At 41.6% G+C, this 13,077-nt stretch overlaps 1 protein-coding gene across 3 annotated transcripts in view; it reads left to right on the forward strand.

The window, feature by feature from the left end:
* SLC44A3 (solute carrier family 44 member 3) overlaps nucleotides 1–13,077 on the forward strand; it is a 117,540-nt gene that overhangs the window by 67,743 nt on the left and 36,720 nt on the right. For 2 of the 3 annotated variants that reach the window (XM_087733766.1, XM_087733767.1), the window contains 5 exons: nucleotides 4,521–4,625; nucleotides 7,363–7,470; nucleotides 10,002–10,144; nucleotides 10,725–10,861; nucleotides 12,249–12,342. In XM_087733766.1, coding sequence (XP_087589892.1) covers nucleotides 10,002–10,144; nucleotides 10,725–10,861; nucleotides 12,249–12,342 — 374 coding nt within the window. In that variant the 5' untranslated portion in view covers nucleotides 4,521–4,625; nucleotides 7,363–7,470. Of the gene's footprint in view, nucleotides 1–4,520; nucleotides 4,626–6,950; nucleotides 7,073–7,362; nucleotides 7,471–10,001; nucleotides 10,145–10,724; nucleotides 10,862–12,248; nucleotides 12,343–13,077 lie in introns of those variants that run through there. The other variant, XM_087733765.1, reaches the window with a different exon arrangement.

Raw genomic sequence — 13,077 nt, forward strand, 5'->3', positions numbered from 1 at the left:
GAATACAATGAAGTCTACAAATAGCCTAATAACTTGAGTAGATTCTCTGCTGGCTGTCTGTTGTTGGGAGCATTAGGTCTGAATAGACTAGATGGTCTAATGCTTTCTCTATACAAAAACTTTTTCTAAGAAGAAAAAACAGGAAAATATATGCTGCTGTCAAAGCCTCACTGTACAGTAACAGGTTTTGTTTTAAAAAGACAACTATAAAATACAGGTAGAATTGTACATGCTTTTAAACCTCCATGCCATGAATGTCTAGACACAATAAATCCATGAAATTAGTCTTAAGTAGCCACTAGAGGAACGAGTGAAAAGCAATGCCCAGAAAGTCCAGAACTGAAAGCAACAACAAAATTGCACGTAAGCCACTTAGAAGATATTGTAAACAAACTGATGCTCTATATAGGGGCTCGCCAGCTGGACTTCATAACCCTTCTGCCGCAGGCAAAGATGAGAGCTGACAAAACTGCCCGAGAGTGACATCATGTGGGGGAATCTGCGGCAGCAGCAGCAGCTCCTTGTGCAGACGGGGCACTTCTGGAAGGGCCTAATGTCAAGCCTGCAGTCCAAGCTGTCTGTCTGGATTCGACATGATTCTTTTTCGTTGGCAAACATTCAGTAACTGAATCCATTAATATAAATTGTCCTTACAAGAACTAAACTATCAATGAAGGATCTTGTGCTGGCACAAAAGACTTCTCTCTAGTCCTTGTAATGAATCTGTTGCTTATCTCGGTGTTGATAAAAACCACACTGCCCTAGTCTCCACCCAATTAATGAAAACCTCTCATCCTTTTCATTTAGAACTAGACCTGACTGTGTAGGTCACAGATATTTCTACAGGCTCCATGTGGTCCAGCTTGATGCCTTTTGCTAGCTGCCTGTTTGATTTGGGTTTATCCTAGGTTATTCCGTTTTCTTGGCTGCTCTCAAGAATGCCTTCCATCCTTCCTGCCATTTACATGATTTACACAAAAATAGACACCTTTCTCCAACCTTACAAATCCACATCTTTCACTTTTAAATTTCTCTGAAACTCAAGCAATTCCCTTCCCTGGCTTTTTTTTGGGGGTGTTGTGAAGAGCAATACAATTACTTCTCTGTTCTCTGTATTGATGCACTCAGCTGTACTGGCAGGTCTATTCTTTGGACTGGAGAGGGACATTAACAGTCCAGAACAACAGAAGTAGTTCCAATTCAGGCTCTTTCATCTTATGCCACCCATGCCATTTACCGGTCAGAACACTGAGTAAATACATTGTAATTCCGACATTCCACAAAGCTACAGCTCTAGTGCTGCTTCTCATCTCGGTTGGTATATAAAGTACCATGTAATCCTGAAACACTGATCCTCCTGCTCTGTTCTAAAACCTTGAAATGAGTCAGCTCTAAAGTTTATTATCAGATTCAACTCTGCAAAGACACTCAAAACACTTTCTTAGGGTCAGACTGTACTCTAGCTTGTGTATTGACAGAGATGAAAGGGCTCTTTGTGCAGATCTCTGCTTGCTCGTGTGGAAAGTGGAACAAATTAACTTTGTGGCATTATACTCCTTCCTTGAATGATTCATATGGTTGGTAAATCACAAGAAGGGTGGTCGTTAGCAGTAGTAAGCTAAAGCTATATAGCTGGGCTATCAGATGTGAACACTCTATTCTTCTAGGTCCCTGGATACTCTACTCAATAATCAATATTCTGAAATAAAAATAGAGCTCCTCAATGCATTGGATATACTCAGAAGAAGGTGGGACTGATGTTCATTGGAAGCTGGAAATAAATGGCTTATTAATTGGTTATTAACTTGTTAAATTCAAGTGACCTTTAAGGCTGAGAAGTGGAGCATCTCAAAAATCATCAAATTACTAGAAAAAATATTGTTTATTATATCTTTTGTGCATATTCATGATTATATGGAATACAGAATAGTTAACTTTCCAGCTGTAAACATGTTATCAGGTGAGATTTTCTAGATGGGCAAACAGAAAAGCCAACATGGAGCATCATAAAGATATTCACTCAAGTCATCAAAAGGATTGGATTCCCTAGATACATAGGACAGACCTCTGCCAGCTGAACCAGTGGACTAACTGACAGTACTAGCAGGCTGATCAGAAACCCGGTGGGGTGATTTGAGTTGTTAGTCAGGCCAGAGCGTGACAGGACACTTTCGAGTCAGCGTTGTGGACGTTTGCTGACAGAAGAGGAAAGGTGATACTCCGACTGTGAAAGGGAGTGGTAGCAGACCTGGATTCCTTTGCTTATTCTCCACAGTCTTAATCTTTTATGTACCTTCAGGACTTGCGCCACTGCTTGTTTAATCCCCACAGAGCTTTCATGCTTCTCTCATCTACCTTTTTCTTCCCTGGCCAGTTGTATACCTCCGTATACCAATCCTGACCTCCCTTAGCTCTCAGATTCCTTTGTTCAATCTTCACCTCCCTTTTCCAGCCATCTCCTCCTGGCTCTCAGCCTCATTCACATCCAGTCCTACCCTTCCCTCCAATCCCGCATGCTGTCCCTCGCCAGGCAGCCCTCTGTCCACCTCCTCTCTCTGGCTGCCATTCCCCTGCTGTCATAGTCTCCCATTTTCCTTTAAGACTTCTCTTTCTAGTGCCTTTGCTGAGCCGGTCCTGGCTTTCAGTCAGTCAGTTACTGTGGCTCAAAAGAGGCATAATGGCCCACTGTGTACAGCATTGAGTTGAATGCTTTAATGATCCTTCCTGATACTGACCTTTATGAATCCCGTAATCCTTCTCAGAGAGCTCCTAGGCCCTGCTTTCCTTGTTAACCAAGGTATTCCTTATCAACTCCAAGAAGCTGTTTAACAGCAATAGCCATTTCTCCTTTTGTTTTTCTTTACATTTATCTCAGGATCCTTCTTTGTCCGTTGTGCCTGGCCACCATCAGGACAATCGCTGAGGCACAGGCAAAGCGGTGAAAGTAAGTGGCAGGTCAGAAGCACGTTTCAGGGTAGGCCAAACTGTCTCAGGCAGGCTCAGGAGTACGCCATGCAGACACAGTCTTCAGATTCCTTAGCTGTGAAGCTCAGCAAGTTGACTGAGGATACACTGTGATTTATCAAAGTGATTTGGGCAAATGTGGATGAAGTTTCTCAGACATGAGAAAAAGCAGAAAGCACTTCTTTCTCCTTGTCCATTAAAAATCTCTGATCCAAATCATGTATAAGAATTTCTTTACTACTACCCAAAAAGGGGATACCATAATGACTGCTTCTCTAATTTCATTCTTAGAAATGACTGAATAATTTGTGCTGAAGTTGTCCAAAAATCTCCAGCACCTGCCATGAGAAATTTCGGACTGAATGGTTCAAGTGAGGCAAGGTCATAAACACCAGGTCTTAGAGTGGAAATTGTCAGAAAACCTGACTAGCAGCTTGACCACAATAGGTGGCATTATGCTCCGTCCCTGGGTGTTTCAATTCAGGATATTCCAAGTAACATAGCTACATATGGAGAATAGTGTCTACTTGCTAAGCTACTGTACATAAGCAAGACCATTTGAGAGTAATGGAAATTATGCTCAGCTGCACCTTCTCTAATTAGGCAGAAAATGTTTGCTTTTAGGTTGGCTTTCTCAGTTGCTGTGTCCTGCTATTAATCGTCTCTGTTCCTTGCCTGACCCAGAAGGCGATACAGATAGGGGTAGTCATCTCACTTAACCAGTCTAGCAAGGAACTGTCATGCTTTCATTTAAGACCTTCCTCTCCCAACCCACATTCCTGCCCCAGTTTTAACCAGCTAAGTTTCTTGGTAAGAAAGTCGAGCCTTAAGTGCAGGCAGCGCCAGGATTCATTCTCCGTGAATAAACATCATTCTCTGTGAATAAACACACCGATAAGAAATAATAAGAACCTTGTGATTAAAGCAGAGGCTTGGAGTTAGGAAGCTTGAGCTGGGTGACTTTGTGAAAAACGCTTGAATCAAAACCAGAGAAAAATGCTATGAGTTTTCATTGCTGCAATATTTCTGTTGCTGATGCTGATCAACATGTCTGAAGATGGGTAATGTGTAAAAAAAGTTCCTAAAAGCTACAAGTAGTCTTGAAAATGTAAATGTTAATCTCCCTTCCCATGGTTGCCCCACCACAACACACCAAGCAGGTTGAATAGTTACCGTCTTAATTCACAGGTAAATCACTGTGAGTTCCCGGATACTCCGGGATTTTAAATATTTTTTGCCTTTACAAGAGACATTACATACTCGAGAGAGCAGTGAAGACTCACAAGTGAATGCGGACCCTCATCATACTAATCTCCCAGGAAAGTGGCTGTAGTTGCATACAAGATTTAGATGAAGCATACTATAAAGACAGCATCTTGTGCATGTAGACCAGGGGATCGAGACCAAAGGCTCCAACCTGGGCTTCTCACCCGAGGCAGAGAGCGCAAGCCAGCGTACACCTCTCTGGCCAAGTCATTAGTGCTCTCATAAAAGGAACGGTTCTGTAATCCAATACTCTTTCTCCAGAACTCTTTTTTATCTCATTTCTATTTCAGGTTAAACCGGATCAACCCTACAAAATGTCAATTCTAAATCTCCCTACTGCCCGCTGAGTGCTTGAACTACTCAGCTGGAGAACCAGGCTCCTTCCTGTGAAAGTGGTAAGACAGAAAATTTAAAATCGTTAATGGGTCTTGGCAATTTGGGCACTTGCAGGATTGGACAAATAACAGGCAAGAGTTTTCGGTATTACATTTTGGATGTGGGTGTTTAAATCCCTTATCCGATTTGAGCCTTGCTTCCTGGTATTCTCTTCAACTGTACCATGAAAATCCTCATCTGTGAATACTAGCTAACCATAGCACAAACAACTTCTCGCCAATCCGGAATGCTGTGTTGTAAGTCTAGATGCGGAGCAGAGCATCACCTAGTGACACACGATAAAATTACTCATCTGTTACTAAATAGAATAAATGTTTTATTTGATAGCATTTGAAATTCAGAAAAAAACCTACTATAATTAAAATACTTAATTTACAATTTAAAAAAATATCCTATTCTAATCCTGAGTTATTTCCTATCAAGGATAATATAACTTTTCCTAGGCTGATAGAAAGAATACAAGAATTATGATTGGTATTGCTTGGTAAAAGCAGGCCTTACTCCTGATTCCAGTGTTTTTCCATGAACTGCAGTTGCTTGGAATCCGGATTTTATTAAAAATATTTGTTCCGCTTGCTGTTTTCCTTTATTCACAATAAGAATGTAACACAAAGCTTAAGGAGAATCATTCAAAAAGGGCCAGATCAACATGAAAGCTAATATTAACATGTGATGACAGCAAGCCATCAAATTCTAATATCAGCCTTCACCATTGGCATTGTCATTTTAGAATGTTTTTTCTTAATCAGATAATGAGGTTACTCTTTGTGCCTAGGTTAAAAGTTACTAATAATTTTGGTTATTTTTCTTGACATAATCAAAATACTAAACTTCTCTTATGGAAAAAAAGTTAAGTTTCACATGAAATTTCACATTTGTATTTCAGGGGAAAGTTACTTTTTTCACATATTTCTAAAGTACAATACAGCAAAGTGAAGGGAAAGTTATTTTCTCTATATAGGCTCTATGCACACAAAATTACTTTTGCAACATGTTTGACATTCTAGAATTTTATTCTAAATTTTACACAAATTATGCAAGCACTCAACAAATTGGTGAATAATGAGTATTAAAAGGCACAGTGTTGATAAAGACAAGAACTGTGAGTTAGCTGGAAACTAAATGGTTTAATAAATCCTTTGTAAGACACAGAGTTTTTAGACATCTTTCCTGTTGTTTTTCTCAGAACCACTTCTTGGGGCAGGGGGAGGTAAATTGAAATCAGAGTTGTACCGAGCTCTGTTAAATCAGTTAAAAAGACAATTTCGGAAATATCGTGCAAGTTAACTTTTTTGAAAAACATATTTATTTCCAGTTAGATTAGAAGGACTCTGAAATGCTCTGGGGCAGAGATTTTTTTTTTTTTCTCCTTAAATCTCAGTTTCTAACATTACCAATTTACTTCCATCTACGCTAGTTTGTCAACAAAGTTTCATTCTGCATTTTCACTCGAGAACTGGAGTAAGTTCTTTTTTCTAAGCAAAACCAGCCTAACGCTCCACCTCCTGTACAAGACGGACCCGTTCTTAAACAGCTTTCCAAAATAGCTTCAATTTAATTCAGTTTCATTGCCGTTGCAGGCGTTGTATTACTTCTTAGAGAGGACATTTTTTTCCATTGACTGTCAGGAAGGGGAACAAAAACGTACTTCTAATATCTTTTCAATTTGTAACATTAATTTTCTCTAGATTATTGAGCTGAACTTAGTGAACATATAAATAAAAAGACAACAGGGACAGCACTGAGAAAACAGGTTATTAGGAGCGGCTAATGCTTTCTGCATATATCGGTCATTCAAGTTACAGGCACAGATCTAATTCAGCGTGGCTGTTCCCGCGCATGCAAAATTCACACGGACAGCCAGGAGCGGTAACCGCGGTCTAACGTAGCACGGCAGCGTAACGTAGATGTACGAACAACAACCAAACCAACCCAAGCAAACAAAAAGAAGCTGAAAAGGACCACCCCCTCCCTCTCTCCGGCCGCTGCCTCCAGCCCCGCGGGCCCCTCGGCGTCCCCCGCGCCCCGGCAGCCGCTCGTCCCGGCCAGCCCGTCCCGTCCCGTCCGGTCCCGTCCCGCCGCCCGGGGAAGTTCCCTGTCGGGCGGGCCCGCCCGGCCGCCGGCGCTTCAGCTCCGGGGAGAGGAGACATGCCGTTCCCTCCCGCACCCGCGGCTGCCCGCCGGGGCCGCGGCCCGCCCGCCGTGCGGCTCCGGGCGGAGCGGCCGGGACGGGGCTGGCAGCGCCCGGCCCCGGCGGCAGGAGGAGCCGCCGGAGGTGCCACCGCCCGGCCGGGGCGCTCCTCCCCGGCGGGCCCGGCCCCGCGGCGCGCACGGCGGGCGCTGGTGCCGTCCCCGAGCGAGCCGGCTGCGCCCCAGGCCCGCCTGCCGCCCCGCCCGGGCCTGCCCGGCGGCCGGGAGCATGGAGCGGCGCGGGGGCCGGCGGCAGGTGAGGCCCGGGCGGGAGCGGGGCCCGGGGCAGAGAAAGCTGGGGCGGCGGCGGGGGCCGGGCCTGCCCCGGGCCGTGCGGGGCTGCGGGCGGCGGCGGTGGCAGCGCACCTCCCCACCGGCGAGCTGCGCAGCTGTTGCGGGCGGGGAGCTGCCAGGTGCTTGGCATTTTAAGCGCAAAGGTTATGCTCTTTCAGAAATCTCAGACGTTTGAAACTTGATTTTAATTTCACAGGAAGTTTGGGTTGTTTTTTTTTTTCCTTTTCCTTTTCCTTTTTTGTTTCATTTTAGGATTCTGGAGATAGTGTTTCTGAACTAAGGGAATGGAGACCTGTCGTTTACAGAAAGTGCACAGACACTCTCTGGTTGCTCCTCTTCTTCCTTTTCTGGGCTGGCTTGGTAAGCATGCTCTTTCCTGAAAGAAAAAGCAGATCCAAAGTTAATGGGGTTCTGCACCGTGTTATGCTGAATCTAAACTGAAATGATCATGGGCACAGGTGTTAGGGTCCCAGGGTCGCACTGGGACAAAACTGACCTTTGTGACGGTGCAGTGCTTTATTGCAGTGTCTGTACACAGACTTTTAAATTCTGCCCGTATTCTTTAGATGCCATGTATACGCCGGGCTGGGTTATTTAGAATTCGCCTTTTTGTAAATTATTCCAGGCTCTGACTGGGCTTTTATTTCTACTTATCTCATTCATTGTAGTCTTGTTATCTTGGAACACGTCCATCTGATGTTGTATCAAGTCACTATCTGTCCGGTGCTTGGAACAGCATGCGGGCTTTTGGGAACAGGCTTTGTCTTTCTTAAGTATGAATGTTTTTTTCATGATATGTCTGAGGCTACTTGGGATTCTTGTGAATACACTATTAATCAGCTTTCAATTAAATTCCTAATAACTCTTTTAATGGAAGCTAATGTAGAAGAATACATACACATTTTGCGTGCTGCATAAGCTGAAGGTGAACTTTGTGAACAGGATAGGGTTTTTTGCATGCTGTCTTATGCTTAGTGCTTTGATCAGTGGAGGAAATGCCAAAAATTAAACCTGTCAAATGGTGAGGATTTAGGATTTTTGTTTGTTTTCTCTCACTGTTTTTATTACTCAGTTTCTGTGAAATAGCTTGTTGCATACATATATTTGTTTTCTTTTGTTTGTTCTTATTCTTAAAAGATAAAAATTTTTTTGGTGACGCTGATTTGTTCACATAGTGAAAAAAATTGAAGCCACATTAGTAACTGTTGAAACACATATCACTGGCATGTATAGACACACCCCTCCAGCAGTCATATGGCCAGCTATTACTTAACAATATTTATGGCTTGTATCCACCATTCTGCGCTTAAAAAAAATAATTCACATGCACACAGTGTTTGCCATACTGATGACAATGGACCTGTAACGTCCATCTTTAGAAGGAATGCCAGAATTTTTCTGAAAGCATATTTCAAGGAGAGTTACAATGCCAGCTCATTTCTCCTTTTCTTTCTGAGAACAATTTAATTATTGAAAAATATTTGCTACGTAAATAAGCTGGATCTGAAAATATTTTATTATTGTAACAAATGTCACATACACAAGTAGTATGTCGGCTTTAATTGTGAAGTCTGCAAAGATTTCTATATGAGATGGCATTAACATGCAGTCATAATTTAAAAAGAAATATTATTTAACTAGTTAGACTGCAAACATATAAGCGAAAATGAGACTACATTGGGGACTAAGGAAGCACGTACTTACATGTTTGTGTGTGAGACTCAGTTTTTGCCCAGATCCCATCTTTAGTCACAAGTGTTAAAAGTAGAATAACAAATAAAGGCTCTGCACCTTAAGTAAGAAAGCAGTTGGTGCTGAATCTGATATGTGCAATCTATCTCCAGCACAGCTGATATTCAACAATATCCCTGCAAAGTAGTCGTGGTTAATGTGGGACTGAGAAGGCTTGCTGCTGCCAGCCGTTGGCATGTAGCCATAGAGTTTAGTGCCTTGTCCTTGGTGTGTGTGAAATGTTGTTTACACCCCATGGGACAGAGGGGATGATTGAATCACAGAGTTCTTCAATAGCTGGAGTGCTGTAAGTAAGCCTTAGGGTGAAGCAGTGCTCAGGACTTCACCAGCTTCCCAGAAGAAGATTTGCTGCTTCTTGGCACTTGAAAACGTTCTTTTCAAGGGTTTTTTTGGCTCTCTTGGGTCAGGGTTTAAGCTGCATTCCTGGCAGGGTGTCTTATATTGACTAAGGGTTGCTGCCACTTGGCCAACGGAGGTGCTCAGCTGCCCCTGGGGTCTACGGGGAGCTGATCTGCTGGGGCTTTGATCTGACAGCAGAGCATCTAAAAGGTGAGTGCAGTGTCACCTAAGTCCCCAGTGTGGCTCTCTTGAGGTTTTTCACATGTGTTAAAGAATGCATCTTCCTGAAATTTCAGGTAACCTGCATTTTCATTATACTTTATGTGTTTAAAATACACCTCTGATTAAATTCACTAGCAGCTGCAAGGGCTCAACATTTCAGCAGATATATTGCCCAGGTGTGTCTTGAAGGGCACTCTGAAAAATGAGATGCAGTGAGCACATGTGAAAAATTACCATTTGAGTGACCTTGCCTAGGGACACACATGACCTTCGGTAGAGGCAGCGTTTAGCACTTTATTACTGCTTTCTTATTCTTTTAACAAGGTCCCCTATCTTTCTTCTCCTGTGATACTCTGCTTAATTTATACGTTTTCAGCAATAGATGAGGGAAAGCTCTAAGGAGGCAGTAGGGCTAAACTTGTCCGTATGACTTGCTCCAGCCTTGTGCAGAGGGGTGAATTTTAGATTTAGCGGTTTGCATCCACAAGACAAAAATGCATAGGTTAAAAGGAGTATTTACTGAATGGGAAGGAAAAGCTATTGTAGCATAATTTCACATTAAAAAAATATTTTAACAGATGTTTATAACTGGCTATGCTGTGATGGCTGGTGCCGCAGAAAGACTTGTGCTTGGATATGACAGCTTTGGGAACATATGTGGTAGGAGGAACACTCCTGTAAAAGGGGCACCCCTTTCTGGACAGGACATGACTAATAAAAAGTAAGTAAGTCAGGTAATGTCTAAATAAATCAAATGTTTGAGAACTTAATAAGATGCATATCTTCTAGTTGTCAATCATATACACATGCTTATATTGAAAGGCAAAAAAAAAGGTGTGAGAATGGTGCAAAATGGTGAGTGAAACTAAAAAGTTAAGATGGAATTTGAAAATGTGCTACATTGTTATGCTTTATGCTGGCTTCTTCTTAAATAGGATCTTAAACAGGACTTTGGCCAAACCAGCAGTCATTCTATATGGCAAATCTTTGTACTTAAGGAAGTTGCATGTTGAAGTTCCCCATCGTTCTGTCGACTTCCACGAACATTCCTTGTAGAATGGCACCCACCTTGGCAGCTTCTGATCCCACTGAAGCACGTAAAATGAAGTGTAAAAATGTAGCATATTCTCAAATTACTTCTTAACTTCTAACTTCAAACTCCATTTTTTTCCATGATATGTGGAAAAAAGAGTTTCATTTGCTTTGTAGTGCTTTAAAAAGATGGAAAGAAGGCTCAGAATTTAAACCTCTGAAAACCAGAAAGCTTGTTTTTTGAAAAGAGGATCTTTTTTTCTTTCTAGGTATGTGTTCTTTCTGAATTCATGCAGCCTGGAAATGCAAAGCCTCAAAATCAGTTCAGTTTCCTTGTGCGTGTCTAGTTGTCCACAAGAGCAACTCAACTCTTTGGAAGACCTCCAGAGTTTTGCAAGGAATAATGGTGTGCAACAGGGAATATGAATATCTTAGTGTATCTATAGAACAGTTGAGCAGCTTTCACTTTGTTATTCTTATGTTTGCTACGCTAGGGAGCCATTTCTTACTATTAATTTCCTGAGCAGTCCATGGCAACAGAAAATAAAGTCTTGTTTCTGCTTTATTTCAAAGCCGTAGTTTCTAGAAATGTTACAGCTCTCTTCTGCAAATTCAAAAGTTGTTGATTAATTCCTGCATAATGCTGAGATTATCCAGCAGAAAACTGGCTGCTGAGAATGAATTGGTGTAGTTTGGTGGGGGTTGCCAGTAGGTGAACGGAGTTTATATGCTATTTGAGGAACTTGTCCAACTGCTTCTTTTAAATTGAATTAAAACTATGGTGGAATTATTAATTCCAGAGATACACAAGTGTTTTTATCCCTTTAGACATCAGATCCCAAAGTTTGCTATTCCACTTACAAATTTTTTTATTGTATTCTGGTGTTCAAGATGGCTATGATGTCAGAAGTAGCTGTTGTGCAAAAGAGGCAGCTCCAGTTCATTCATGTCCAACATGTAAATAAAATAACCTGTAGCCTAACCCTTATTCCATAGGGTATGCGTAAACTGCAGACCATATGAATATCAGTGGCTATTTTTATTGGAGGTCAGAATTCCATTCTTTTTTGTTTTGTTGTTTTGTTTGGCAAGGATTGTGATTTAAATTGACAACATTTGTTTTAATTTCATTTTGGGGTATTTTGCCATCATTTGTTATGTACAAAAAGCTGTAAACACATGTGATATTAGTGTTTTCAGTGTAACTGAATATAATGGCATGAAATTCCATTTACACGCTAAAACGGCTTACATGTTTATCTCGAGGGAGAGGGCAGTATTGCATTTTGAATGGCTTGAATGTATCCAGCCTTTCTTTCCCAGAAGCATTATATGTAATGGAGCAGAGCATTATTAGCAGAGTGCCTGGTAGTATTTAGCCTAGAGCCCAGAAAATATTAAGTTTCTGGATCGATACATATTCTGATCTAAATCGTGAAGGGCCTAGTTCTAGTGCAGCTTCTGACATTTTAGGTTTTTCTGTTATCTTATCTTAATGAGTAAGACTTTAGAGCTGAAGTATCTCTCTGTGGAACCAATAGTGTGCCTGCCCTCCAGGAAGATCAGTAAATGGTAATTATAGTTAAGTCTAAAAGGCAAAAGATTCCACAGAGGTTGCTTTAGATTTACCCAATTAACTAATTTGTTATTTACATTCCCACTGGAATATCAGGGGTGAATATGGCCTGCTAAGGGATCAAAGCAGAAGTGTAAACAAAGCTTAATTGATAATGCGTTTTTCTCTAAAACTTTAACTAATATTGTTACCATTTGGTTTTTTTTTTCCTTCTTAGGTTCTTGTCTTTGTGTTTACAACCTGAACATTTCCAGTTACACACTAAATCCAAAGGCAGCTGAGCTGTGTCCCACACTGCCAGTTCCACCAAGGTAAGAATTACTGGGTACTTTTACAACACCCTTGAGTCCACACAGCTTCTTAAGGATTGCTACTTCCTCACGTTTTGTATTTGACTTGGTGCTTTACAGTCAGAATGGTTTTGCTTTGTTTATTTATTTTTGTACATGTATCTTTACGAGTCCTCATGTGTGCCTGTGAACATGGCAGTGTCCTGTCCCCGGAATAAACAAGGACCGCATTCCCTCCATTCCTCTACCCTTTAGAGATTTTTCATCTCCAAATCAGGGGAAAAGCACTCCATATGAGGAGCAACTATCCTGCACAGACTTTTGCTCTCTCCTTCAATGCCGAGGAAGAGAAGCTGGTGGTCTTGGGCCTTGCTTACTATGCTGAACCCAGAAATTTCGATCAGAATTACTTCGTAGCCAGCTGGCTTGAAGCCTAGGTCTGTGGATGGCACTGTATTTAACATTTGGCATTTGTGAGTCAAAATCCTTAAACCCATGATTTTAAATTCCACTGTGTCATGAAAATAAAGCAAAGAACTGGAATCTGCATGTTTGCAGAGCTAAGTCATCTGCTCTGAACGAGAGAAAATAGAGGGAAAAAGCAAACAGAAGAGAACAGGAGACACATAAAAGCATTACATACACTGGATCAAAGGAGAGCATGTAAAGTGATGAAAAAATATGCCATGTTTTACTTATTTCTTTGACCTTTTAGGCTTTTTTCTGTTTGGCAAGGAACTCAGCAAAGTTACTCAT

The sequence above is a fragment of the Nipponia nippon genome, unplaced genomic scaffold (genome assembly GCF_047370975.1).
Source record: "Nipponia nippon isolate SJK-2023a ecotype South Korea unplaced genomic scaffold, ASM4737097v1 scaffold_5, whole genome shotgun sequence".
NCBI classification, from domain to species: Eukaryota; Metazoa; Chordata; class Aves; order Pelecaniformes; family Threskiornithidae; genus Nipponia; species Nipponia nippon.